The sequence below is a fragment of the Camelus ferus genome, chromosome 5 (genome assembly GCF_009834535.1).
Source record: "Camelus ferus isolate YT-003-E chromosome 5, BCGSAC_Cfer_1.0, whole genome shotgun sequence".
NCBI lineage: Eukaryota > Metazoa > Chordata > Mammalia > Artiodactyla > Camelidae > Camelus > Camelus ferus.
In genome coordinates this window covers 91,237,972-91,264,755 of record NC_045700.1, presented here as the reverse complement: position 1 = coordinate 91,264,755, position 26,784 = coordinate 91,237,972, and the positions used below count along the sequence as shown (strand labels likewise).

General features: G+C 40.6%; 1 protein-coding gene across 4 annotated transcripts in view; it reads right to left on the bottom strand.

The window, feature by feature from the left end:
• GIGYF2 (GRB10 interacting GYF protein 2) overlaps window positions 1-26,784 on the bottom strand; it is a 112,477-nt gene that overhangs the window by 4,323 nt on the left and 81,370 nt on the right. For 3 of the 4 annotated variants that reach the window (XM_032480511.1, XM_032480515.1, XM_032480512.1), the window contains exons 16-28: window positions 24,583-24,674; window positions 23,502-23,609; window positions 22,358-22,458; window positions 20,505-20,605; window positions 18,471-18,632; window positions 17,169-17,327; window positions 14,402-14,638; window positions 9,902-10,024; window positions 7,057-7,275; window positions 6,722-6,927; window positions 5,416-5,570; window positions 3,749-3,921; window positions 1,579-1,726 (exon numbers count right to left, since the gene is read on the bottom strand). In XM_032480511.1, the coding sequence (XP_032336402.1) occupies window positions 1,579-1,726; window positions 3,749-3,921; window positions 5,416-5,570; window positions 6,722-6,927; window positions 7,057-7,275; window positions 9,902-10,024; window positions 14,402-14,638; window positions 17,169-17,327; window positions 18,471-18,632; window positions 20,505-20,605; window positions 22,358-22,458; window positions 23,502-23,609; window positions 24,583-24,674 (1,984 nt within the window). The remainder of the gene's footprint in view (window positions 1-1,578; window positions 1,727-3,748; window positions 3,922-5,415; window positions 5,571-6,721; window positions 6,928-7,056; window positions 7,276-9,901; window positions 10,025-14,401; window positions 14,639-17,168; window positions 17,328-18,470; window positions 18,633-20,504; window positions 20,606-22,357; window positions 22,459-23,501; window positions 23,610-24,582; window positions 24,675-26,784) is intronic. The other variant, XM_032480514.1, reaches the window with a different exon arrangement.

The following is a 26,784-nucleotide window of genomic DNA, read 5'->3' as shown; positions in this document are numbered from 1 at the left end:
TTAATCCAAAAACCTTTATTACATTTCAGAGGAACCTTTTCTCTGAGAACCTACCACCACCACTCCAAGTGGCACAGCTAAAAAGCAGGGGTTCCTTAGCTAGAATCCACAACCAGAATTGAAAGAACACTCTTAACTCTATATTCACCATTTCTATCAAAACTGGATAAAATTGAACTGTTTCATTCATCCTTAACATAAACTTCCAAGACAGGCAGAAGAAAACAGAATTTTGCCAGATCTCTAGGTTTCCAAAGCCAGCTTGCAGAGCACCAGTTCCAACAGGCAATCCTCAAAGGCAGATTTTTGTTACTGACATTTTGATTCCTCCAGGGCAGGAAACCCCTGAAGTGTGGATTCCACCAAAGCCAGAGCGGGGGAACAATCTATCTCTCGTCGCGTTCAGCTCTTTCATCTCCGTCTGACGCCTCACAGCCTTTTCACGCTCAATCCACCCAACACGTGAACACCGTATCATTTCTCTATAAGCCTGCTCCACTTTCCAGTGCTCATCATTTTAGCAAATGGGCAACTCTTTCCATCCTGATGCCACAACCTTTCCTTTTCCTTGTCCAACCAAGTCTATCCCCTAAATTTCAGAAATCCATCTAACGTCTCCATCTCCACTGCCAAAACCCTATTCCAGGCCACCAGTATTTCCACCTCGTCTATACAGCAGCCTCCTAACTGGTCTGCCTGACTTCTCAACCTGCTGTCTTTGCCAATACAACCATTCTGTTCCAGACAGCCTGGTTTTATATAATAGCCTAGTTCACATTCATACAGAATAATTTTAATTTCATCATTGTCTGTGAGGTTCTTAGGTCAATTTAAGAAACACAGGCAGCCCACCAGGTTTGCTATGCTGTTTATTATTCCAGAAACACTGTTCCCTAACCTTCCTGTCTTTCAAAGCCCCGATTCAGGTGTCACCTTTCCCACGAAGCTTCCTCGTATGAAGATACACACTGGTCCTCAATGCTAAACAAGAACAGTCATGGGTGACACAGAAGAGTGAAGAGATAACAGGCCTGCTGTGAAATCTCAGCCCCAGGGCTGAATGCTGTGTGACTTTGGGAAACGTTCTTGGTTTACTCATTGGTAAAGGTGGAATATCACCTCATAATGCAGAGTAATTCTGACAATCGTATTATACATACAGTAAATGTCAACAAACATTGGCTCTTTTCTCTGAATATCTGATTGAATTATGTCTGCTTCCACACAAATCAGCATTTAAAATTTCAAACAACTTTTTACTGTTCTCTATTAGCATTATTTTCCAACTAAATTGAAAGTTTTTCTAGGGAAATGCATATTAAATATGAAACAAGACTTTAAGGCACCATACAATAAGTTACTACCTTTCTTATTCCCTACAGCACATGAGGTGTAGCTCTTACACTGAGATGCCCAGTAAACACTGACTACTTATTTTGAACTGGTCAGAAAAAATTTACTTTTTGTAAGAAATAATTCCCTTCATGAAAAACATTACGCCACAGAACTCACATATAACTGCTATACCCTGCTATATAACCTCCCCAACACCCAGCTGAGACTTCAGGCTATGCTCACCTAATAAACTAGGATCTGCTCGAACCATCTTCTGCTTTTTCTTCTTTTTGCCACTTTGTACGGCTTCAAAATTGGATTGTTGGTTGTTGCTTTGATTGGTCTGAAATACTGAATGGAGTGCACTGTGGTTCATCCCCCAGACAGAGTCCTGTGAAACAAAATGGCACAACTGAGGTTACACAGTGGATGCAGGTTTGGCCCACCCTAAGGAAATGGCTGATCTGCCCACCTTACCAAGGGATGAATTTAAAAACAGAAAGCTTAACGTGGATTCTGGTAATAACGAAACCAAGAGCAGTCCCCTAAGCTACCCTCTTTCTTCATTTAAATACAGTTATCTCTCAAGCTCTGTCTTCACAAAGCCTGTCCTGTTAACTCTGGACGTCCACACTGCTGTAACACCACAGCAGTCAAAACTGCTACAAATACACACGGAATCTGTACCACTCACTAGGAATTTGTACTCTGGCAACTTACACGCCTCATCTACTCAAAGTGGAAGGTTCCTTTGTTCTCTGGGCCCCCAGACAGAGAGGACAGCCTACAGACCAGCTGGCAGGATGATACCAAACAACTTTATTCCTATCAGCAATCCCAGAAGGGATCTGTTCCCAAAATATTATTCATATACTTTCTACAAACTGGTTAAACTATGAAATAGTCTACCAGACATTCACTTGGTGCTCTTATTAGAGCAATTTATTTTAAATTGAGATCAGATTCAATGAGCTACATGAAGGTATGGGCAGGGGGAGGAGGACTGGAGAGAGCGCTGAGGAGGGACAAGACTGGCTGCCCACACGTGTCTCCTTTCAGCACAAATGCAGAGACTTCTGTACTGCTGCACGGTGTCTTCCTTTCTGATTGCTTAAAATACTTTTCCTGGTGCTGTTAGTGTTTACATCTTTCACTTTCCCTCAGTTGATCCCTCTTAGCCCCATCTACCCAAATGGATTTTTAAATGCTCTGTACTTCACTGCATCTCACACATTCCTAGAAGTGTCCTAGAAGTATCTCTAGTAGAAGAATTACAGAATTAAAGGATATAAATATTCTTAAGCCTTTCCACGAGCCCTGCCAGCTTGTCTTTCAGAAGACTTTACAGCCAATCCTCATTATTCACAGATGTGGATAAGATTCCACATCTGTGAATTTGCTTACTGGCTGTAATTTATTTGTAATTCCCAGATCAGTGCTTGCAGTGTCTTTGTGGTCATTCTGGACATGCACATATACAAAGCAATCAAAAGTTTGAGTTGCCCAAGGCACATGTTCTCAGTTGAGGTAGAAGGTGGCAATACCCTCTGCCTTCCTGTCTCAGCTCTCAATACTGTAAATAAGCATCTTTTTCAGTCTATTTAGTGTCAAGTTTTTCACATTTTTGTGCTTTTTGTTGATTTCAATGTTCAAAATGGCCCGAGAGGGTTAAGTGCTGTCTAGTGTTCCTAAGTACACAAAGGCTGTGTGTGACGTGCCTTATGGAGAAAACATGTATGTTATGTAAGCTTTATTTAGACATGAATTCAGTGCAACTGGCTATTGAGTTCAATGTTAAGAAACAACAATATATCAAATAAGGCAACTTTAAACAGAAACACACACAAACAAGGTTACAGACTGATCAGCTGACAAAAATGTTGTGACCACAGGTTCTTAGAAAACTAACTCTGTATTCTCCCTAGAAGCAATGGTTCAGTATTTGCTAATTCAGTGTTGGCAGCAATGTTACAGAACATACCTACTATGAATAAGGAGAACTGACCGTATCCCCTCCATCCCCATCAACAATATATGAAATGTCTGGCAGTCTGCAGTGCTGTCAGCACTGGGTACGGTGGATCCTGAGCACCGGAGATTTAACATTGGTAGGCTTTAACTATTTAAAAACCAAATTTATCAGTCTATGACAAGTTGGAATTTGTAATACACAAAACCAAGAGAAACAGGGCTGGTATGCCTAACAGAGAGTGAATGATTTTATTTGCTACTTGGGAAATTCACAAAGGTCTCTGGACATGTGATGTGAAAATACCGAGTCTACCATGTTTTAAAAAGTTCTGGTCATCCGATGTACAAAAAAGGTAATACTGCTTTCACTTCCATTTCTCTGGCTGCTCAACATTTCAAGACATCAATACAAGGGCACTGCACTCACTCTGCTGCCTCATACCTGCTGCTGCTGCTGCTGCTGCTGTCGCTGGCTGGCTTTCTGTTTGGCACGGCGCTCAAGGAACTGCTTGGCAAACTCCTTGGCCTCAGAGGTGTCTCCTAAATAGGCCCTAATGTAATCATGGACCTCATAAGGAGATTCTACTTCTTTCAGGAAAGAGACAAATGTGGGAACTGCAACATGAGAGAGAAGACATAAAGAACAACAATGAAACATCACACAGAAAAGATCAGTTTCAGTTTTTAATATATTTTAGCACCTAATACACAGACATTAATGATGGAAACTCGAAAGGTATGCAGCTATTATGGTAAACATTCTTTAATCTACTCTGTAGTAGTTTGAGGGTGTATCAACTATCATTTCGTAAAGCCCCAAGTTATCTGAAGTAGCACAGAGACAAAGATAAATCATGCATATTTAGTTTCACTAAATGTTATATTGGTAGAAACTAAAAATTACGTTGACTGAAACAACTGCTTGCCTAAGACTAAAGACATTTGGGGATTCGTTTCTTTTACCTTAAATTCAATCGATATTTATTAAGTGCCATGATGTGTGCCAGGCACCACAACAGACACTGAAGATATAGCCGCACCCTCCTTTCCCTTCACCGAGACACCATGTTCAAAGAGTAAGAGGGAACATGAAGCAGTGTGGCGCAGGTGAAAACCACGGGTGTCAGAGTTTGACAGACATGGTTTAAAACCCGACCCTGAAATTTGCTGGCTGTGTGACCTTGATGAATTACTTGACCATTCTGAGTCTCCATTTCCTAATTTACAAAATGGGGATAACATCACCTACATTGTGAAGGTATATTATAAAATTACTGCAAAACTTAGATAACTAGGAGAACACGTGGTAAAACCTAGAAGTGCCTCATAAATGGCAGAAGCTTAATGGCTGGTAGCCATTACTATCATTTACTATTGTTTTCTCCGGCTCTTTCAACCATTAGATATTGCCACAGTGCTGCAAAGGAATCCTTAAATTCCTTGACTCTTCTGTTTTTAAAAGGTTCTTGGTTTTAGAGAAGACACCCGAGGTGGACTAGTTCCACAGCCACAAGTTATGGGACTCCTTTCAACACCAAGCTGACTGGTCTCTGTTCAAACATTTGGGGGTAGGGGAAGGTCTCACTTCCATCTAGGGCAGATAATTCTCTTTGTTCAAATTGCGCTGAAACCTTTTTGTTTGCATACATTACAGGTTTTAGTTTAATCCTACAAAAAATAAGCCTGCTTGTCTGTCACATGATTCCCACCTCTGCCCCAAAAGACAGGAAGGGAAAATCTCACATCATCTCAGTCTTCTCTTGCCCAGGCTGACCTCCATCCTCACCATAACAGTTACCTTCCTTCGTCCATCTGGCAATGCTCCCCCATAAAATGAACAATATGGAACTATGACCTCTTCTGGCCTGTATGTCACAAAAGCATTTACTTTTGGTAACCACTGATAACCCATTTCAGCACAGTATTACAGAACTTTTCTCACAAGTAACACTACAATACTATTAAAGAATCAAGTTCTTACGGCAGGTTCAAGACGTGATCCCCATCAAATTTCACCTCCTGAGTGCTGGCCCATCATTCCAATTTGCCAACTCTTTGCGGGCCCTGCTCTGCTGCTCCACATGCTGGGTTTCCCTCCCCAGTTCTTACCATCCAAGTTATTTGCCGTATTAAGGGCATGAAGCATCTGTTCACACCATTGGGTAAATCCATCTTGGGCTTGATTTACTCCCTGAAAGAGCTTCAGTAACTTTTCTTCTTCTTCTACTTTCTTATTTTGCCGGTTAGATACACCTACAGATTTACTAAAGCAAAACAAGAGGGCGGTATTATACTCCCAGAAACTCTTACTCTATGATTATACTCTAACACCGTAAATAGATAGTGTCTTGGCAACACTGTGGCTGCCCAGCAATCCAATGCTTGGAAAAAACCCAAACAAAGAAAAAAACAACCAAAACCAAAAATTCAAATATTTGAAGGGGGAGGGATTACTCAATATCCCTTAAAATCCAGCCTTGGTTAGTACATCCTAGTTTGTGACTACAGGGCTTCTTTTCAGAGAAATGATTAAATTCTTCCTATATGTCCTTCAGTAAGATCTTAAATTTTACTAAGCCTCAGTTCCCTCATCTGCAAAATGGTACTACTACTTTTTTGGGGGTTATCATAAGGAATAAAGATGTTGTACACAAAGGCATAGAGCGCAGTGCCTGGCAAAGATGCTTTAGTGTCCTACTCATAACACATCAGGCCCTCAATCAAGAAGAAACATTCTGACAACACAACCATTTATTACGTAGTTACTGTGTGCCAGGCACTTTACTAACTACTCCACATGTATTTACGTCATCTTTACAATCACACGAAGTTGTTATTACCTTCATTTTACAGATGAGGGAACTGAGGCTCAAAGAGGTTTCTTCTTGCCCAAGGTCATATAGCTAACAAGTGGCACTGCTGGGATCTGAGCTCACGCATTTAACATTAAAACCCATGCTCTTTCAACAAAACTGTATGCCAAGGAAAGAACGATGAAGGTGAAATGTAACTAATTTATCACAAAAATACAAAGGTTTAAGTGTTTATGAAACGCAGAGTTTTAAGTTACTTAAAAATATAAATTTACAGAAAAAATGCTAAAATCTAGAGAATACTTTGGAGAAATATTCAATAGCAATACCAAAAATATACTCTTTCTAATATTTATTAAGTGGTTATCATGTGACAGGCAATGGACTAAGTGCCCAGCAACCAAAGGAGCCCCAAGTAATAAAACAGATGTGATTCTACCGGGAAGAAAGCAATCACCAAACCGATCTCATGTGCTAGGACACAGATGAAAATAAGCAAAAACTAAATAACTACTTTTCTCTGGCCACCCAATATCCTACCTCCCACACACCCCTTCCCCTAACCCACTAAGGAGCACAGGTTTGATCATTTTGAGCCCTACCTGAGACTGGCGTTGTTTTTATTTTTATTTGTTGAATTCCTAGGTCCCACCTCTTTCACTGCATCATCCCAGAATCCCATGTTGGAGTTTTTAGTGTCAGCATTACTCCAGATACCACTGACTAGGTCAGATGCCCACTGGTTAGGGGGACCAGTGTTTATAGAGCCCCAAACAGAATTCCCAATGCTGGTGTGCAGGTTGGAATGCTGTTTAGGAAAAAGAGACAAATAATTACAGTTAACAATATAAAAAAGATAAAAAGAGAGTCCATAGAAGTCAGAAAAGGTGACTTATGCCGGCAGCCCACACAAAGACGCTCAAGAAGATGGACCCACCGTGTTGCTCCGGGCTCTGTTTGGCTGCTGGTGCTGCTGCTGCTGCTGCTGCTGCTGCTGCTGCTTCTGCATCTGCCTGGCTTCCTCCTGCTGTATCTCCAGAAGAGACTTGGCGGTACCTGTGGGTTTGCTGACATTCCCCCAACCTGAGAGCTTTTGCTGCTGCTGCTGCTGTTGCTGCTGGAGAGCTTTCATTAATTCCCTCTGCTGGCGCCTCTGCTGCCGGCACAAACACAGGAGCCACCTCAGGGTTCCAGTTTTTAAAGTCATAGTTACAAATGCCCAGTACACTACATGGAATGTAAATACACCGTAGCTGTATCAGATTAAACAGGCTTAACTCCTCTGCTGCAAATAAAGATGTAAACTGCCCGAAGTACTAAGAGGAGAACAAAAGAAATTAGGAATTATTTCTTAAAAATTAAGTAGAGCATTTGCTTATGTGTAAAAATGAAATTACATGTTTACTTCCAAAGCCCTACCAAAATGACAGAAAAAAATCTTTACAGCATAAACCATAAGGACAAAGATAACAGATTTTAAAAACAGGAAAGTAAGCAAATAAAGACAGACAATAAGTTGAAAACTAAGTAAAAGAAGCTCAGAAATAGGCCAATTCATATTGGAAGCTCAGGAATTAGAGGTGTAGGTATCTCAAACAGAGGAAGACAGGCTGCAAGAGGAAACTAAAACTTTCCTCTTCAAACGGGCTGAATCAGATTAGTGGACTCTTCTATGGGAAAGCTGACCCAGCACAAGAGAATACGCCTATGATACCAACAGCTGTGGGACTCCAACAGAACAGCCTGCACAGAGACCATTACAAGAGACCACCCATCAAGGTGCTGTACATACCAGAACCTCCAAAGAGCTTTTCAGTGCCTTATTCTTAAATACAAACAAATAGCCCAGGATCAACAAACATTTGACACAGCTTCTAAGACGAAGGCCAAAGACCAAATTAAACAAACAAAATTCTGCAGAAACAGAAATAAGATGAAGAGAAAATAATAGCTAGCTTTTTTCAGTAGGTAATATTCTTAGAGATAAGACAGTGCATTCAATGAAACAAGAATAAGAAGCTATAAAAAAGAAACACTTAGAGAACAATATAAGGAGTCAGAAATTTAAAATAAAAGAGCATACTTAAAAGTTCAATGGAAGGCCCGAAAGACAAGATTGAGGAAATATCCCATTAGAAAAGATAAAAACATAAAGATGGAAAATAGGGGAGAAAATATGAGAAAATCAAAATCAGTCCAGGAGGGCAACATGCAGATAACAAGAATTCGAAAAAAACAGAACATCCATGCAGCAAGCCAAGCACCCTCAGATCTGACCAGGTTACAAGGTCCTGTACAGGATACCTCCAGGGAAAGAGTGAAACAGAATTGTCTAAGGTTTTCCCTATGTGAGAAATACTTATTTGGTGGCATTTTATACCTTTTGAAGAGTATAGAAAGACTTAAGAGTTCAAAGAAAATTAATCAAATAAAAACACAAATGAGGCAATTATTAACTGTTGACAGACAAAAAAATGAACAAGAAAAGACCTATGATTCCAACTCTGATGACTACTATTATTATTTTTTCATTCAGCAGAGAACAAAATTATTGGAACAATTTCTAGCCTTTAAGGGGAAAGATATACTCTGCTCTGCATCCAGTTGTTAACTTTTTAGAAAAGAGATAATTTCATAGGAAGTTCAGTCTTTTTTTTTTTTAAGAGGGTGAGAAATAAGGTAATTTTTAAGGTGAAGAAACATTTTAACCTACTGGACAATGTCAAGCACACTACATGGTGAATACATATAGATAATCTCCATGGCCTTCAGTGAACCACACCTGCCAGATCCGGAAATGACAGCTCGCACACTAACAAACTGACTGCTCTGCCTCAGGTCATATTCATATAAAGCGCTTTCTTCAAGACTCTGCTACCTCATGGCACCTTTTCAGAGAGGCCCTCCCAGACAGCGCTACCTCAAACCAGACAGTCGATCACCACTACCAGCAATACTATCCCCAACTCCCAATCCTCTCCCTATGTCGCTTTCTGCTTTGTTTTCCTTTCTAATACTTATCACCTTCTATAACTCTGTATGTTTTATCTTAATTTTTACTGCCCATTGTCCTTTCAACTAGATAGTCAGCTTTATGAAGGCAGACTTTTGCCTTTTTTATCCTGAGACTAAAACTATAACTGAGTAGGTACCCAGCAAATGTGTGATGGCTAGATGGACAGACAGGTAGATGAATACAGCATCTAATGGCATGCTGAGCCACACCATTTTACTCACTCATCTTCTCCTCTCAGTCAAGAACTGTGTTTTTCCCTCCTTCTACTCCCCACCCCCACTCTTTTGCATCCTTCCTATCCTAATGAAGAACTACAGGGTACAGACTTACAAGCAGAGATACTTTATCCCTGTCATATTTTATTCCTAGATTAGTCAGAAAATCCAATACCCTTGAGGGAAAAATGTATTCTGCATTCTAAGCATGAAATTTACAAAACAGTATCTACACAAAATTTACCCCCAATTATGGAACACCCATCTACTATTCATTTATGAGTTATTCGCTCAAGAACTATGGTAAAATGTTTAAGGTAACTGAACATTTATGTACCCAATCTTAATGTTATTCCTACTAGATCCTTCATGTTTCTAGAGTGACCAAATTATAAAGTGTTTAATAATAAACATCCAATTCAGATATACTGACAGTAATACTGTCAGCAACTCTGACAATAATAATTATCTTTAGTAGTCACTAATCCATAATGCACGCTAGCTAATCTGAAACATGGGTTGTCTAGGTCACTTCGACTTTTAAAATTTACCTCCTCTCGAAGTTGCCGTTCTCGTTCCTCTTCTAGTTTTTGGATTTCAGCCAATGACAGTGTTGCCTGGGACTGACATGCTGTTGTATTGGACTGCTGGCCCCACGTTGAAGAAGAGGGAAGCTAACAAAGAGGGAGGCAAACGAGATGATGAGGAAACATGGACAGGAAACAACAAGGCTGTAATGCATTTGTACAGTCAGAATATTCATGTTACCTTCAACTCCATCTACAACGTTCAATTCAAATTTCCTTCTTCAATCCTTCTGCATACTATTCTCCCAGTCTGCTGCTTTTACTTAATTTTTTTGGTCACAGGATTATTTTAAAACAACTTAAAATACACGCAATATACTTTTATTTGACCTACCATTATGAAATTGCAAATTTGTTACATCTGGTATTGGCGTATACAGCAATATATGGCCATAAAGAGAAGGGGTAAACAAAAGAATCACTAAATTTTTAATCCAAGAGGGTAATAAAGGACATAAAATCTACTTTCCAGTGAAAGGGTTAAGGGCAAGATTTCTGAAGGGAGAGGTGAGGTCGGTAGCTAAACAGAAGATGCCAAGCAGTTTTCAGTCAGTCTTTCATCAAAGGGAACTAACCAGACTGTGGCTTCTAGTCATGAGCACTAAGCTGGTTTTAATCAATAATTCTGTTTTTTCTATCCTTTAAAATTATCGACTGACATAGAGTGTAACTATCTGAGCCCTGAATACTTCAGTGTTCTCAAAACTCAATTATTTCTAAGGGAATCACTTGGTCTTTTTGGGCCAGAAAAAAATACACTAATTTTGAGACATCTTATGTAGCTATTAAAAACAAAAGAACAAATCTAACCAGACTTAAAATATGTTCAATAAAAATAATACAGGAGCATGAATCAAAATAAACAAAATGCCAAACAGTCCCAAAAAAGAATGGCTCTTCAGTAGGAATCTCTAAAACTGGAACTGATGGGATAAGAACAGAAAACACTTTAAACTGTCATTGGTATTACCAGATAGCTCTCCAAATGAGACCCTCAACAGCACTGAATATAATCCATCCTTAACATCTTTCGCCCAGTATGACAGGTAGCAGGGGTATTTCTCTCAACAGCACCTGTGCTGGGGTGGCAGAGGGGTGCAGAGGAAAGCTAAGAGAGAAAGATGCAGGACCAAGCAGGCGAAGTTGAAAACAAATGAACTCTTTTTCTCCATAGAAAACGACACATTTGGAAGGTACTATATCAAGATCAAATCAGGCAGCAAATTTCAAACCTGGCAGCGTCACCTGGAGAACCTACAAAAATGTAAACGCCCTGGCCCCACACTTTGTAAATCAGAAGATCCAAAGGTGAAACCAGAGAATCTGGATAGTTTTGTAATTCTGATGCAGTCAGCCAGCAACCGCTGATGTCTAAGACCCCAGTGGCTGTATTACCACACCGTACCCAGGACCCAGTTCCCAGCCATCTTCAGCAGCACCTCAGCCAGCACCAGGAACAGACTCATGGCCTCCTGAAATGGCCTATCCCCTTTCAGGCACCTCTGAAATCCCTCTGTATTTTGTGCCAAAATATACTTCACTGTACCTGCTCGTGATTCACAAGCCTGCTCTCTGGAGTAATGCAGGACAAACCTAAGTCTTCTTCACATGACCAACTAATGTCTGGAGATAGCTATCATTTTCCTTAAGTCTTATTTGTACATAAGAAATAACACTGCCCCAGGGCATTTTCCAGTTCAACATCCTGTACTGCCCACTCAGAGAACTGCAGTTTGTCAATTATGCTTTTTAGAACAATTCTCCCAAGTCAGAAGCAAAGACTAGGGAATCTGGTACATTTTCTAACCCCTGAATGCCTAATATCCTTTGTTGACTTTTAAAAATTTACTTTTTCCCTGTTGCCCTGACATTATTTCCTTACTTTTTCAACACTATTTTTTATAACATTTCTTTAAAGAAATCTGCTATAACTCAAAACAGAGAGGCTGGTACTCTACCATGACCCACTGTCTCCCAACTCCTAGCTCAGTCCCACAGAAGCAGATGAATGCAGTTAAGAGCACAGGCCTCCCTCTCTCCCCATCAGCAGCCGGTCAGTGGGCTGGCTTCCTGGACAGACCACAGGATCAGCGTTTCTCATCCTGGCTCCAGCCTCCTGCTGGAAAGGCCAAGTTACAGACAAGCACATCTGAGAAGTGGGGGCTTCCTTCTTATGCCCGGGCCTTACTTATGGGATGGAAACTACACAGTGCTACTGAGATGACTGCCCTAGCAGCAGTCCGCCCTACCTAGGCAGAGATTCCCACAAGGGCTCAATTCATAAAAGTAGGCTCCATTGTTCCTAGCTCCAGAGCTGTGACTCAGAGATTTCTGCCTTGGGGTAGACGTGGGGAGAACAAACTGGACTATGGAGAGCGCCAGACCTCTTCCCAAAGGAAATGACTTCATTTGAAACAAGAGTGTGGCGCATAAGGAGTTCAAGCGTAAGGGCACTTTCAAAAACAGGTGGCTGGGATGAAAGGCACCTGGGGGGCGCTTGGTAGATTCGCTGCAGACACAGGCTAACCTGTAGGCTGCTTCTTCGTCGAATGAAGCTGAAAGAAACCCTACTGAGGTCAGAACAAATCTCAAATATAAACCTCAGGAAGTATGCCTGGATTTGACTGGATCAGTCCATGAAACAATTTATGCCCCAGGACTCTTCTCAGAATACAGTAATCCAGCTAGCAATTAGTGGAGTTTAACAACTAGATGTGGAAAAACCCAGAGAGCCCAGTCAAAAGCAGTGTCATTCCAGAGTAACGGTGAACATATCCAGTGCGGCGTCCCCAAAGAAGCTGCAGCAGAGGCTTCACACTACTGGAGAGGCAGGGGGAGTGCAACTTCACTAAATTAATCCAGCTATTCACAAAACAAATCATAATAATGAGTGGGGAAGGGGAAGCACCAGTACCCAGAGTTGCTACAATGTTTATCAAAAAAAGTCTAGATTCCAACAAACTTTTGTTTCCAACAAACAATTATGAGACGTGAAAAAAAACAAGAAAGTACATCTATATGTCAGAAAAAAGCTGGCTACAGAAATGCCTGTGAGACTGACCAGATGTTAGATTTAACAAAGACATCACTAGCTAGATAGGAGCAGAGAAAGGGGGACACAGGCCAGATGGCAGGAATTGGGCAGAAAGGAGGGACACAGGCCAAACACAGGAGACCAGACATCGTAAGCAGCAGGGGTCCCTGGGCAGAAGAAGAAAAGCAGGAACCTCCGGGCTGGTAAGTGGGCACACCTTTTGGGGTGACGAAGAAAGCTGGGAAGAGGCAGGAATCTCCAACTGAATGTAACCTTCTCCTCATTATGCCCTCATTCAATAAAATTAGCCTTGCAGATTAGAAGCACCCATCATGCACTGACGCCATGACCCTTCTGAAGGTGGAGCTGGGGTGAAAATCAGGGACTACAACCCCAAACCCTTCCCTCTCCAATGAAAATTCTGCCCGTTCATTTTTACACTCCATGTAACTAACTTGCCAAAACACTCAGGGCAGCCGCTTACTTGAGGCTGCCCCTCTCCCCTTGAGAGTGTACTATCCATCCCTTGATATACCCTCACTTTACTTTCTTAACCTCTGCGTCTTGTCTCTGAGTTCTTTCTGGCCTAGGTCAAACTCTTCCTCACCCAGACGATTCCATCAGCCCCCTCTCAACTGGTCTACTCACCTCCAGTTTTGTTCCTTTCAAGCCCATCTTCTACTTAGCTCTCAAAGTGACTTAATCGCCCCTGCAAATCTAGCAGTGTTATTTCCTAGCTGAAAACAGCGGCCCACTCTGTTTTATCACTCTAGGTTCTAATTCCTTCACACAGTACGTACAGCTCAGGGGGATATGAACCCTGAGCACACTCACCTCACACCTCACTCTCCAGCAACTGCATTCCTCTCTCACCAACACCCTCCATTCTCAAACTGGCTTTGGTCTCCCCATCTCACTTTCTGCTTATTTCACATAATGCTTTGAATCCTCCTAAAACAACACTCTGCACTCATCACCTCAATCCAATTTTCAATAAACCCCATGGCCAGCTGTGTTTCAAGGACTACATAATGTTCTTATTTACACATCCAAATGTTAACGTCTCCTGCCCTCGTGAGTCCATCAGCTCTCTGAGGGCCGCTGCCTTGTCTCATTTATCTTCGTCTCAGCAGCACTCAACTGGTACAGAGTAGGCACTGCAACATTTAAATTTATGAACCATACAGATTTACCTGGTTTTGCCGGCATCGCTGCTCATATCCTACCCTCTTTTTTATTCTTCCCTTGTTTAAATGCCCAACACAAAATACAATGCATCATGTTATACTTTGTTGATCAAAAAACCAAAGCGGCAGTATTTTACTGTTTCACTGCTACTGCGCTGCCAGCGTCCTCCTAACTAAGGAACATGGATAAGATGCCCCATGCGCCACGCAGTCCGGGCCGGTCCGGCCGCGAGGAGGCCTCACCTTCATCTGCGCCAGCTGCTGCTGATGCTGCTGCTGCTGCAGCCTCCGGAGAGCCTCCTGCTGCTGCTGCCTCTGGCGCATTAGCTCCTTCTGCCGCTGCAGCTCCAGCTCTTTCCGCTTGCGTTCCTCCTCCTCGTGCCGGAGTCTGGCTGCCTCCTCTTCCATTCGCAGCCGGTTCTCCTCTAATCGACGCTGGGCTTCTTCTTCTTCCCGGGCCCATTTCGCAGCCTCCTCTTCCTTCCCAGAAGGAAAAATAAATGAGAATAACGTTTAATTGTGTTGAAAAATCTGAATCACTTTTGAATCACTCTGAATCACTGTCAAAGGCTATAGAAGTGACAGAGCAGAAAGCCACAAAGGCCTAGCATGCTTATAGCTAGGGATCACCTCAAACTAAGGCAAGAATGTTGGAAACTGTTCCAACATCGAGGCAGAGGTAGCTTTTCTCAGGATGCTGAGTACAAAGAGCTGCCTTGCGAGGATACTGATCATCAGGAAAGCCTCAGTCAGTTCCAGAACCAAAGCAACTTTACAAGACTACTTAATTCCACTCCTGGTGCTAACCCTTTGTGGCCCATAGGCCCTGGGAAGATCTCTCCCTGGCCCATCCTTCCATCCCTCTACTGGCTTATTTTCCTTTCTACCTTGGCTCATTTTCCTACTGCTTCCCTCCCTCAAAACCATTCCATATGCCGTCTGGACTCTCCTGGCCTTCCTCTGCGGAGTCTGTTCACTGCGCCTGCAGTGCTCCATCTAATCCAGACGGCACACTCCCCTCCACTCTGAGGGGCAGGGCAGATGTCAGCCACTCTAGGAGGACCTCCCTAGCCTTCAGGAGGCAGAGTACTTCTCTGCTTCTGATTATGCCCAACTATATCCTGTCCTCCTATGTCTGCTCTTAGCCCACCTGTGGCAGCAACTGTGTCTACCTATCCAGCAACCATTCCCTTCAAGCTTCTTTGCAGACAGAACCTCCTAACACATCAGAGGTTTAAAATGCCAGATTTTGCTTTTTAGGCTTCCAATGTAAATAGAGACACCCATGTGATCCAATTTAGGCCAAAGGGATGCTTCTAGAAAATGTATTCTTCCCAGACAAAAAACAAGCATGAGAGCCACTCTCTTTTCGGATGCAGAGAACTCCTAACCATGAGGTAAAAAAACGTGAACCCACGAGTCAACATATCAAGAAAGGGTAGAACAGAAGTATGCACCATGAGGTGAAAAAGTCAGCACACCAGGAGATGACAGAGGAGAAGCATGCAAAAGACCTGGATCCTTAATGATATCACCGAGTCACTGGGGTCATGTGTAACTGCCTTATCTTCAGTATTCCTCAATACATGAGGCAATAATGCTATCTATTATTTAGCCATTTTTAGGTGAATATTTTTATTTTTCAGCTGAAAGCATCCTTAATATGGCATTTACTTCTTGTAAAATCATCACCCACACAGCCTGTGAGCTTCCTGAGGACAGAAAGAATTTCTTTAAAAGTTCTGGACTCTACCAGGAAACAAGCCCAATAACTGGCATACGGTACATTAACTGCAAAATTAATCAATATATAACCTAACCTGAAAGTTATCTACCTCTAAAAGAATTCAGGTTTCTCAAAAGAGTTTCAATCAAGAACGTAAGCAAAAACAGGTAAACTCCATCTTTCTGTCAATCTAACCAACAAATAAAGACCCACGTCTGTTAAACGTGGGCTGCTCCACACGGTGTCTTCAGTACAGTAAGAGGGGGAAAGAGTAACTTGACAGTGGAGAAACCCGACAAGCACTACTGCATCCTCAATAGCCATAAACCACGTTAGTAATATGTACCCTTGATATGTGATGAAAATGGTACTTTACTTCAGGGATCTTCTTCCCAAACACCCATAACTCCAGCCTAATTGTGAGAAAAACTTCTAACAAATTCCAATAGAGGATTACCCTACAGTATACGACCAGTGTTCCTTAAAACTGTCGAAGTCACCAAAAACAAGGACAGTCTGAGAAATTGTCACAGCCAAGAATAAACTAAGGAGACATGACAACTAAATGCATTATTTTAGATGGGATCTTGGAACAGAAAAAGGATATTAGAGGAAAACTGAAGAAATGTTAATAAACTAAGGTCTTCTGTTAATAATGCATCAGTATTGACTTATTAATGTGTCAGTATTGGTTTATTATAACAAATGTACCATACTAATATAAAATAATAATAGGGGAAACTGTACATGTCATCCCAATTTTCCTGAAAATCTAAAACTATTTTAAAAATAAAATCTACTAATTAAAAAAAATCTATTTCTATTCTTGAACATTCAAATGAAATGCTTTAGGGGTCTGGCTCCTGTAACAACAGAATGGCACAGAAGGACTGGAGTCAGATAATGATCATTACTGCACCATCTTAGGGCTACATTAAGCAGCAATGAATTGTGCGCTCTGAAAGGGTGAACTGAGGAGAGCCCAGAGGAAAAAGTTGTCAAACCGCAGATCTCACATTTGGTTTTTTTAAAAATAGGCTTTCTTCTGTTTCTCTCTGGTGTTCTATTTTTTTGTCTGTTTGTTTTGATTCTTTGACATTTTGTTCAGCTTCTATAATTACGTGTGGACTGGTTATTACAAAAGTAATGAGCCAGTTGGATCTCTTTTGGTAATTTTCAGCAACCTGGAAAAGTTTCAGATAGGCTCTTCTAGTACCCTAACACTTCCTTACCACCAACTCCCAGCTTCAAAGAAGCAGTGGGAAGCGTAAACCATGGGATCACCTGCTTGCGTAACAACTCTTCCTGCTTCCGCCTTTCTTCCTCTTCTCTTCTCCTCTCCTCCAGTCTTCTAAGAGCTTCTTCTTGCTGCTGCCTTTCTTCCTCTTCTCGCTGTCGCCTTAACGCAATTTCCTGCTCCCTCTGGCGTCGCAGAGCCTCTTCCTAAATGAAAAAAAAGGGGGGGGGGTGCCCATAAACACGCATCTTAATTACTGTATTACATAATTTGAAAAGAAATAGGCTATATGCTGCTAAGATTCTGTTAACAGTAACTATAACAAGTATATAACCAGGATCTAGAGTAAAAAGCACGTATGTGAGCTGGGGAGTAAGCACATTAAGAGCAGGCACTACACTGTGAAGTCCATCCTGGCTTCTACGTTAGTTACATCGTTTCCTGATTAACGCTAGAAAGGACTGGGGCTTTGGTTTCTCCACTGCTACCATTAGTCCCTATTTTTTTAATCAACTGAGAACCTAAGGCATAGAGAAGTCAAATCAACACAGCCACCAACAATGCCTGGTGAGGCAGATATGTTCTCCCATCAGAAGTACTGAGTGAAGCCATGTGTTCCAGAACATGCTCTCAGGAACTAAAGTCCTACGGATATTAAGTATACAGAAAAAGGTTCCACTGTCAGAATAACTTAGGAAGAAACATCGAGCAATACAGAATTAAACAGATTTCTTCACCGGAATACTTCTTAGAGTCCTTAGGCTGATGTAGAGTGTGACTCCTAGGAATACTAGCAGTTCTAATCTAATCTCAGCATGGACTCCTTTTGTTTTTCAGAGTACTTCTTAGGGCAAAAAACAAGGAAATGTGAGGTAAAGGCTAGACAGTGGGGCTATTACAGAGTGGACTCTTTCAAATGGGACCTTTAAAAATCCCAATAGAAAAATGGTCCAAGCACATAATACAGAATTCCCAAAAAAGAAATACAAACAGCCATGAAACATGATAACCATTCAGTGTCCCTAGTTATAAATACTTAAACAAAGTTTAATTACTTCTGAAATCTAACTGGTTTACAAAACCCCAGGAAATACGTAAAAGAAATCAGTTCCAATGATTTACTAAGACTGAAGTATATCCCCCGAGAGGGTGGTAGTAGATAACAGACATTTTCCCTAAAGGGAAGTGAGTCTCCTACAATTCTAATCCCAATCTTGCTGTTAACTCCCTCTGCCTTAGGAAAGCCAGCTCTGGGAGAACTATGACCTCTGAAATGATGGAAGTGAGCAAGATACCCTGATGGCCCTCCTTCAGCGTTATTCCTCGGGGTAGAGTTCTCAGAGACATACCTGTTTCCGTCGAGCAAGCTCTTCTTCCTCTCGCCTTTTCCTTTCTTCCTCCTGCTGTCTCCGAAGAATTTCCTCCTGTTGTCTCCGGAGTTCTTCTTGCCTCTTTCGCTCCTCCTCTTCCCGTTTTGCCCTCATTTCTGCCTCTCTTCTCTCCTGCTCTAGCTGTGATTACACAAGAGTACTCTTAGAAACCGAGGCCGAGTGCAGGAACACTCCAGCGTCAGTGACCAGGAGCTGGTCAGGGCAGACACTACTTTGCACTCAGTTACACGCAGTGCAACTGGGCAATGAAAGCAGCTATTTAAGAGCTCTAAGCTCTGCTATGTCATAGTCATCAGAAAAGTTTTATGCTCCTCTCCACTGAATGCACTCACCCCTATTTTTTACCCACCCCTTCACTCCACACTACTACTACATAGCATCTCCTAGATGTGGGAGAGAGAGCAGTGCCCAATACGAGAGTAACACCAGAAATCTCTTGGGGTGGCACTTCTTTGTTCATCCCTACAAAGGATTTTCTGATTGAAGATCTAACAGTGTGTCTAACAAGGTTTCAACAGCAATTCTATAAAGCTGCTAGTGTGAAAAGCTATACAATTCTTTAAAATTTGAATAGCAACCACTTAAGCTTTATCATGTGTATTTCCTAAATACTCGTCAAATCCAGCCCTTAGTCTCCAGTCCTATTGCTGCACATATAGTTCAGGCCTTTACTTTTTCATCCACCTTCCTAAGAGTCTCTTATCTGGTTTCCCAGCAACCAGTTTTGCCCACAGTCCTCAGCTCAACATTTAACCTCTACCAAAAAAAATCACTCCCGGGCTTACATTTAACACCATCCTTCACCTTGAAAATAAATCCTAAGTCTTTAATGTAACACGTGCAAGGATCCTCGTGATTGGGCTGCCTCATCTTCTTTAATCTCTCTCATCGTTTATTCTTCAGACACACCATGGCTCCAGGCCAGGCCAAACTGTTTAACTGTCTCCTGTGCCAGGATGTTCTCATACACTTCTAGCCTTTACAGGTCTTGTTTCCCTCAACTGCAGTTTAATTTTCACCTTCTACTCTGTCAACCCCAAACCCTTCAACTGAGCTAAATCCTGTTGTTCAACTGAAATTAGCTCTGGTATTACTGTTCATCAAGAGTGTCAGCCAATTCCTGATTGCTACTTGTCCTACTAGGCAGCTGGCCCATGTGCTTTCTTGTGTCACTTATCTGTGTTGTCATCCTCCCGATTCCCCTAAGACACATACACTCACACACACGAATGTGAGCCTTCATCATCTGTGTGTTCCCAGCACAAAGCACTGTGGAACAAAAACTCAAGAGTTGTGGTCTCTCACTTGTATGGAGACAGACCCTGACCATGAATTCTTTTCATACTCGGCACTCTACAGAGACTGTCACTACCTCAGGGGATAAGAATGCATTAAATGTGAAATAGGAACAAGATTCTCTCAGAGGCATGAAAACTCAGAAATCATTACAATGACACTCGCTGTTGACAGACAGCCTCTTTTGACAAGTACTAAAGCTAAAATTCAAGATTCCTAACTCCTCCAGAAGATGTGAATGGAACACAGGATGTAACGTTAACGTTGAGCTTTTCAGCTGTAGGTCTGGGACACTAAGAAACATTAATAAATACCATAAATATTCAATGTGGGAACTCAAGCCTCAGATCAAGAATCTAATAAGCAATGTGGTGGACATATTCTTATGGTCTTGTAAAAAGCATTTACACCATGAATAATGTAACTAAAATATACCTATGACCATGATCATCAACGTGTCAACCAACCAACTTGAACTGATTTAATTTAAACCTATTAACTTTAATTGTTTTGAGGTCTTTGGGGGAGAAGAGGGCACAATAAGGAAAGAATATGATTTATGTGTTTATACCAGCTAAGTAGCCATAAACTAAAAGGAAAAATGTAGGTAGCTAGAGAGACAGAGGTAACAATAAACAAATGTCTACATCCTGCGGCTGGAAAGCATGCACTGCTATGGAAGAATGGGTTTCAGACCTTTGCAGCTTTGGCCTTCTCCATCTGCTGAAGCTGTTCAAGGGCAGGTCCCGGAGTCGTGGTGTCAAGGGGAAGATCCCACACACTACCACTTTCCCAAACTATAAGACATGAGGGGGAAAAGTGAGGGATGTCAGAGCTTACATACATGGCTAGGTATGCAGAAGCGTAATGAAAAGCTGTTTTCCTGTCCCTGAAAGAGCTCCATCACGTGCATCTGTTCTGCCTCTAAGCAGACTGAACTACCAGGGGCCTCTAGTTTATATCAATACCCTTCAACACATCTAGAAGGAAAGAAAGCACCAGGCATTTATTGGGAACTAAGTTCATCCTCAAAAAACCCTAAAAGATATCTGTTCATATCCTCATTTTTATGGATGAACAAGCTAGTAAGGGGCAGAAGTAGTTCTGTAACATTCCCAAGGATACATGGCAAGCCAGGATTTATAACCCAGTGCATTAGATCTCAAAGCCAACAGTATTTTGAAGAGTGGGGTGAGGAGAGGTACAGCTGTAGAACCAGAGAGAACGAAGCAGTTGCACAGTATTGCGAATGTACTGAATGCCACTGAATTGATCATTTTAAAATGGTTAATTTTATGTTACATGAATTTTACTCCAATGAGAGACAGAGAGAGGGGAGAGAGGAGAGAGAGAGAGAAAAAGAGAGAAAAAAAGTACAGCTGAAGCTGGGAGGCCTCTGGAAAGGCTGGGCAGGTCTCACAAATGACACTGGGTCCTACTGACCTGAAAGGCAGCACAAGGTCTGATATGGAAGTAAACAAACAGATAAAGGCTTCTGAGTCTGTTTTCCGATTGCCTGCAAGGTTTGCTGACACTACTTTTCAGCATTCTCTGTTTCCTACATTCCTATTATAGTCTATTTATGGATTATGAATTCTTGTCTGTATAAAACCAGTTGACTGTTTGTGAAAGACCTTAACAGCATCATTCCTGAACAAAGAAACTATTTAATAAGATACTTATAGATTTTAAAAAGTGGAGTGGGGGGTGGGTATAGCTCAGTGGTAAAGGACACATATCAAGGTCTTGGGTTCATTCCCCAGTACCTCATTAAAAAATAAATAAAATAAACATAAATAAAATAAAAAGAATATTTTACCATCCTAACAGGAAAAAATAAGGTACACACAGCAGGGAAAATTGATAAGGGAAGATAATCAGTCCTTTTCCTGCCATAATCCCCAGGGTCAATGTTAGCAAAGGAACTGAATGGCTCAATGGCTCTAAGAAAAATCCATCAATGTCCATGGTTCCTGAGAATTACCAACACCAACTGTAACCTCTTGTAAGGACCACCCAAGGTTCAAACTGTCCACCTCCGCATGAATCAGGCCTTAAGAAACAAAAAAGTGTTGCACCAATATCAAGACGTGTTAAAGATGTCAGCCCTAAATTTTCTGATTTGATGCAAAAAGATGGGAGAATGAGGTAAGAGTAGGCTTTTCTATTCCAAAAACTTCTGGGTACCGCCAGTGTTAAGCTGTAATATCAACCCTTGACTCGAAAGAACAGATCACCATTACTTATGTTTTTACTTATGTTTTTTCTCACTCTGGCAGAAGAGGTGAAAAACAGTTTAGAGGACTTTTTCACAGTGGTTAGAACAACATGAGAAAGAGAGGCTGAGTCAAATTCAAGAAATCTATCTGCTAAATAATTTCTAGCAAATCCTTAACAGCTATTTGAATCCTGTGCTGGGGTCCATTAAAAAAAATTAGTTAATATTCAATACAACACAGGTCCAAAAACTGATTTTTAAAAATTGATTTATAAAGTTATTAGAGTCTAAATTCTTAGAGATATACTACAAGCCAATCTTAAGTTTTTACCTGTAGGCTGTGAGGCTGCTGGCTGGAGTTCCCAGATAGAACCAGTATCTGGCACTGACACAGACCTAGTTACTGAGGGAATGATGTTCTGATCAGATATTCTGCAAAAGGAAAATTTAAAAAATTAACTTAACTTGTCCTTTTCATTCACAAAAATAGATAAAGAGGAGTTTCTAGATTATTTGTAGGTTTTTGAGGTTATTTGGCCAAAAAACTTCATTGTTTTAACTAAAACATAACACCACCAAAACATTTAGGGAAGGAAAAATGAACAGAGAACAACAGTGATCACATTTCTGGACTCAAGGTGTTAGCAAATATTGATTTCCAAATAACGGATGTATCTACTGTCTTTTAAAAACATCCAAAATATCTCAGTAAGAGTCACAGACTCAGCATGTTATCATGAAAAACTCTAAGACCATTACATCAAAAGGTCTGCATTTTAGTTCTGTCTCTGAAGTTTTCTGTGTATTATGTCAACCAGGTCCTTTAGCATCTCAGAGTCCCAGTTTGCCCGTCTTTAAAATGGAGACCTTAATATCTAACCTGCCTACCTCACAGGATGGGTTACGGCTCAAAAGAGAAATGTGAAACATTTTGGTTAAATTGGACACTAAAGTTTTTTAAGAGCACTGACTGATACCTTTGCAGGAGATACAATAACTATTATCCTGAGTGATCATTTAAAACAGCAGGGAGCATGATTTCCTTTTCCTTAGACCTACCTTAATGGTTTTTGGTCTGGTAAATTATAACCCTACATGGTATTGTTATTATCTTTTTGAGATATCATAAGTAAAACTGAGATTAAACTTCTAGACTACAATGTTGTTGCTGCTGGTTCCCCAAGACTACACTGCTTCTCAAGCGTTCTTATTATTCTTTGGTTATTATTCAAAATTTATCTTCTGAGTAAAAAGACCAAGTAAATGCTTTACCTCCAGCTTACCTATTATTTTTATTTTTTAACTATTATTTTAAAAAATCACATTTTGTTTTTACACAAAACACAAAGAGACGTGTTTTGTGTTGGTATTTTAATACCAGAGTCCACACATTTTAAAATTTGCTTTCTTCTGTTTCCCTAACAGCCACCCCCACCCCCCGCGCCATGCGACACATGGCGGAAATGACCACCAACCTCATCTTCAGCGCCTGGAACTGCTGGAGGAGAAGTGCCAGCTGCTGCTGCTGCTGCGAAGACAGCGCCGCTTTCTGCTGCTGAGCCAGAACCTGCGCATACTGCTGTCTTCAAAAAGGAAAACACAGTATAACTTGTCTGTGCACACTCAGTTCACTCTACTGAGACATCACAACACAAAGCTCTGTCCACATCCTACAAGAAGCACCATTAGAAATAGCTACCAAATATATATTAATAATCCTTCATGATAACAGTCACACAAAAAATTCTACACTTCATTCTAGAAAGAACTGAACTTATAGATGACACACTTCTGAGTGAAAAGAGAACAGAAAAAAACTAAAGAAAGGTCAAAAATTGGAAAACTCCCACAAGATGATAATATAGCCTTTTATCAGAAAACAAGTGAAAAAACAGACTCAAACTAACAGCTATTTCCACAAGAACTACCCCTTGCAAAAATAAAATCACTTGTATAAAAATTCTCAAATTTATGATGTTTCAGCTTGGAAAATTTTAAGTAGGATTTTTTTCACTAGATCAGAGGTGGACAAATTTTTTTTCTATGAAGAGTCAGACAGTAAATATTTTTGGCTTTGCAGGCCATTTGCAACTACTCAATTCTGCCACTGTAGTGCAAAAGCAGCCACAGACAATACACAAACAAATGGGTGTGACTCTGTTTCAATAAAACTCTGCTTATGAAAACAAGTAGCCGGCCAGTTTGCCAACCTCTGCACCAGATGATAGCAAATTTCTTCTATGAAAGACCCAGAACCTGAGTGGGTCAGCCATCATTCCATACCACTACTAACTTTTACTTCTCTCCTTCCCTCTCATCTGCTTTTTCTCTGTAGTATTCAAAGTTGAGCCATTCACGGAGGCACTTAGTTCCTAAAATGTTAGTTGATTCTTGCTTTAGGAGCTAAAGATCTTACAAAATTATAGTTATGTGTCATCTGCAAGCTTCTGGCATTTAAGATGCAAGATAAGACCAAACTTAGAATGTTCAGGGGTAACATGCCACTTTTGGTTACTTTTGGTGCTACAGTGCACCCTACCACATTACTGCTCTTACTGTATTAAGAACTGCTGGTACTGGAGGTGCTGCATCTGGTATAAGGCTGTGAGTTCCTGCTGCCTCGTCAGTCGCTCCTGGTCCAACTCTCCCTAGGAGTGAAGGGGTGGAAGGAAGAATACCAGTGAATAAACTGAAAAGAGCCTAAAAGCAGTTCAGTACCTACATCTGAAAAGAAAATGAATTGTAGACCTTTACATCCTGCCCCACCTTTATACCCCAAACCTAAACACTTAACTAATTAAAAAAAAAAAAAAAAAAAAGGCATCTTTAGAAATTAAACAGTGCCCTCTAGTGGAAGAAGGTGGTGTCTGCACTATAAGAGATTCCATAAGGTGGGAAAGGGTCCTTATTTACAGTTGCTGTTCTCCGCTACTGTCCTTGAAGCTGAATGTTGTACTATACTCCTACTATGATTGTAACTTTAAAAACGTGTAATTCTCCTAATCTTAAAAATGGTTTATAAACTTGGAAATTATGTAGAAATTAGAGAAATAAGACAAAACAGAAAGAAGTTAAATGCTATGGTAGGGATTTTACAACAGCACATAATGAATACAGGGAGCCAGTGTATAAGTACATTTTCTTAAAGAGGATGAGAAATTTAAAATTAAACAGAATATAAAAAGAGCTTTGAAAACTAAAACTATCCAAAAATTAGGTTTTTATTGCTATTAAAAAATCAAGAGTTTAAAAATAAGCTGTACTAAAATCCTGTTTTTTGGCTTACATTTCAAATAACATGGCTGAAATTTAAATTTAGGAAAGCTGAAAGTGGAAAAAACAGTGAAAGGTGAAGTGTAAGACAATAAAAATAAAGCATAAGGGTGACACAGACTATATGTAGGCAAATCATTACTGAATAGGTTGTATCTTTACTGTACACTGATTATATTTTGGAAAAAAGCATTTGATATATGATTTCTTGGATTGGGGTTCATTTGAAATTCATGGACATTTTTCTTTCTCATTAAATAGTGGAGGGTAGAAGGCACATCAGATTGGTCTAAAATTTCTACCTGACAAGCCCCTTAGATTTCAAGGTATATTTCATCATCAAGGTGAACTCTCTTAAGGGCAAAAGCAATACCTGACAGGAGGCAGAGCTTCCCGTGGTCTTTCCCTTAGGTGAGCCTGACTGAGGCTCAGCCCCTGTAACTGGAAGTCAGGAAAAGGACTAGTGCGAGCAAGCCAAGCTCTAAGTGATGAGCTTCCAGCTCCGACACACGTAAGATATAAACTCATCCCAGTTTCTGAGTGGGTGCTAAAAATACAATTTATATATAATACATAGAATAATCTCTCTTTGGATTTACAACAGGTATGTCAGAAATAACTCCCCTCACCTAGAAATCTTCACTGCTCTCCAAACTATAAGAGGTCTCAATCCATTAGTGGATTGTGAAATAAACTACTGGATCAAGATCAGTATTTACATATTTAAAAAGAAGAAGAAAAAAAGAAAACAGAAAATGCATGCATGGCACTAAATGTTTTATGAAATTTGTTTCACAGATATAGCTGCTCAGTAGAGTAGAGATGTAAAACTTTTTTTTTTTTTTTTTTTAACACTACAGGCTGTGGTCAAAGAAGTTTGATAGGCACTGTTCTCACTTATGAACTCTCTAACTACAGAGGCTGCAACTTATCACCTTCACCTCATAAGAACCTAACACAGGCTTGGCACAGGCCCTCAATATGTAATTGATGAATAAATCAATGGATATTACTATAGAAATCCAGTGTTCACACTAAAGGTTTCTGACTATGGCCACTTTTGATGATGGCCAGCAACCATTCCAACCTGGAAAAGGAAAAGTGAGGCACAGATCCAGAGCCCTTCAAAAGAAACTCTACAGGGAGAGGCACAGGAACATCTGCAAGGAAGACTTCCCCTTCAAAGGTACTCTAGTGTCAGGATACTAGAAAGCCTACATTATGATCCAATTTCTGTTAAAATATCAGTAACTAATATTAAGAAAAGAAAAAGTCTTCAGAATATTCTGAAACAATGGAATTTTATATTAGTAACATTTCCTTTAAGGTAAAACTCAAATTTAAGAACTCTAAGTCAGAAAGCAAGAGGCAAATAAAAGGAGAGGAGAAGAGATTGTGAAATCTAACTAGAGGCAACAAGAGACTCTAAGAAGTCAATTGTGTTGAAGCACAGCAGACAAATGTAAAAGCTCTGAAATGAACTTA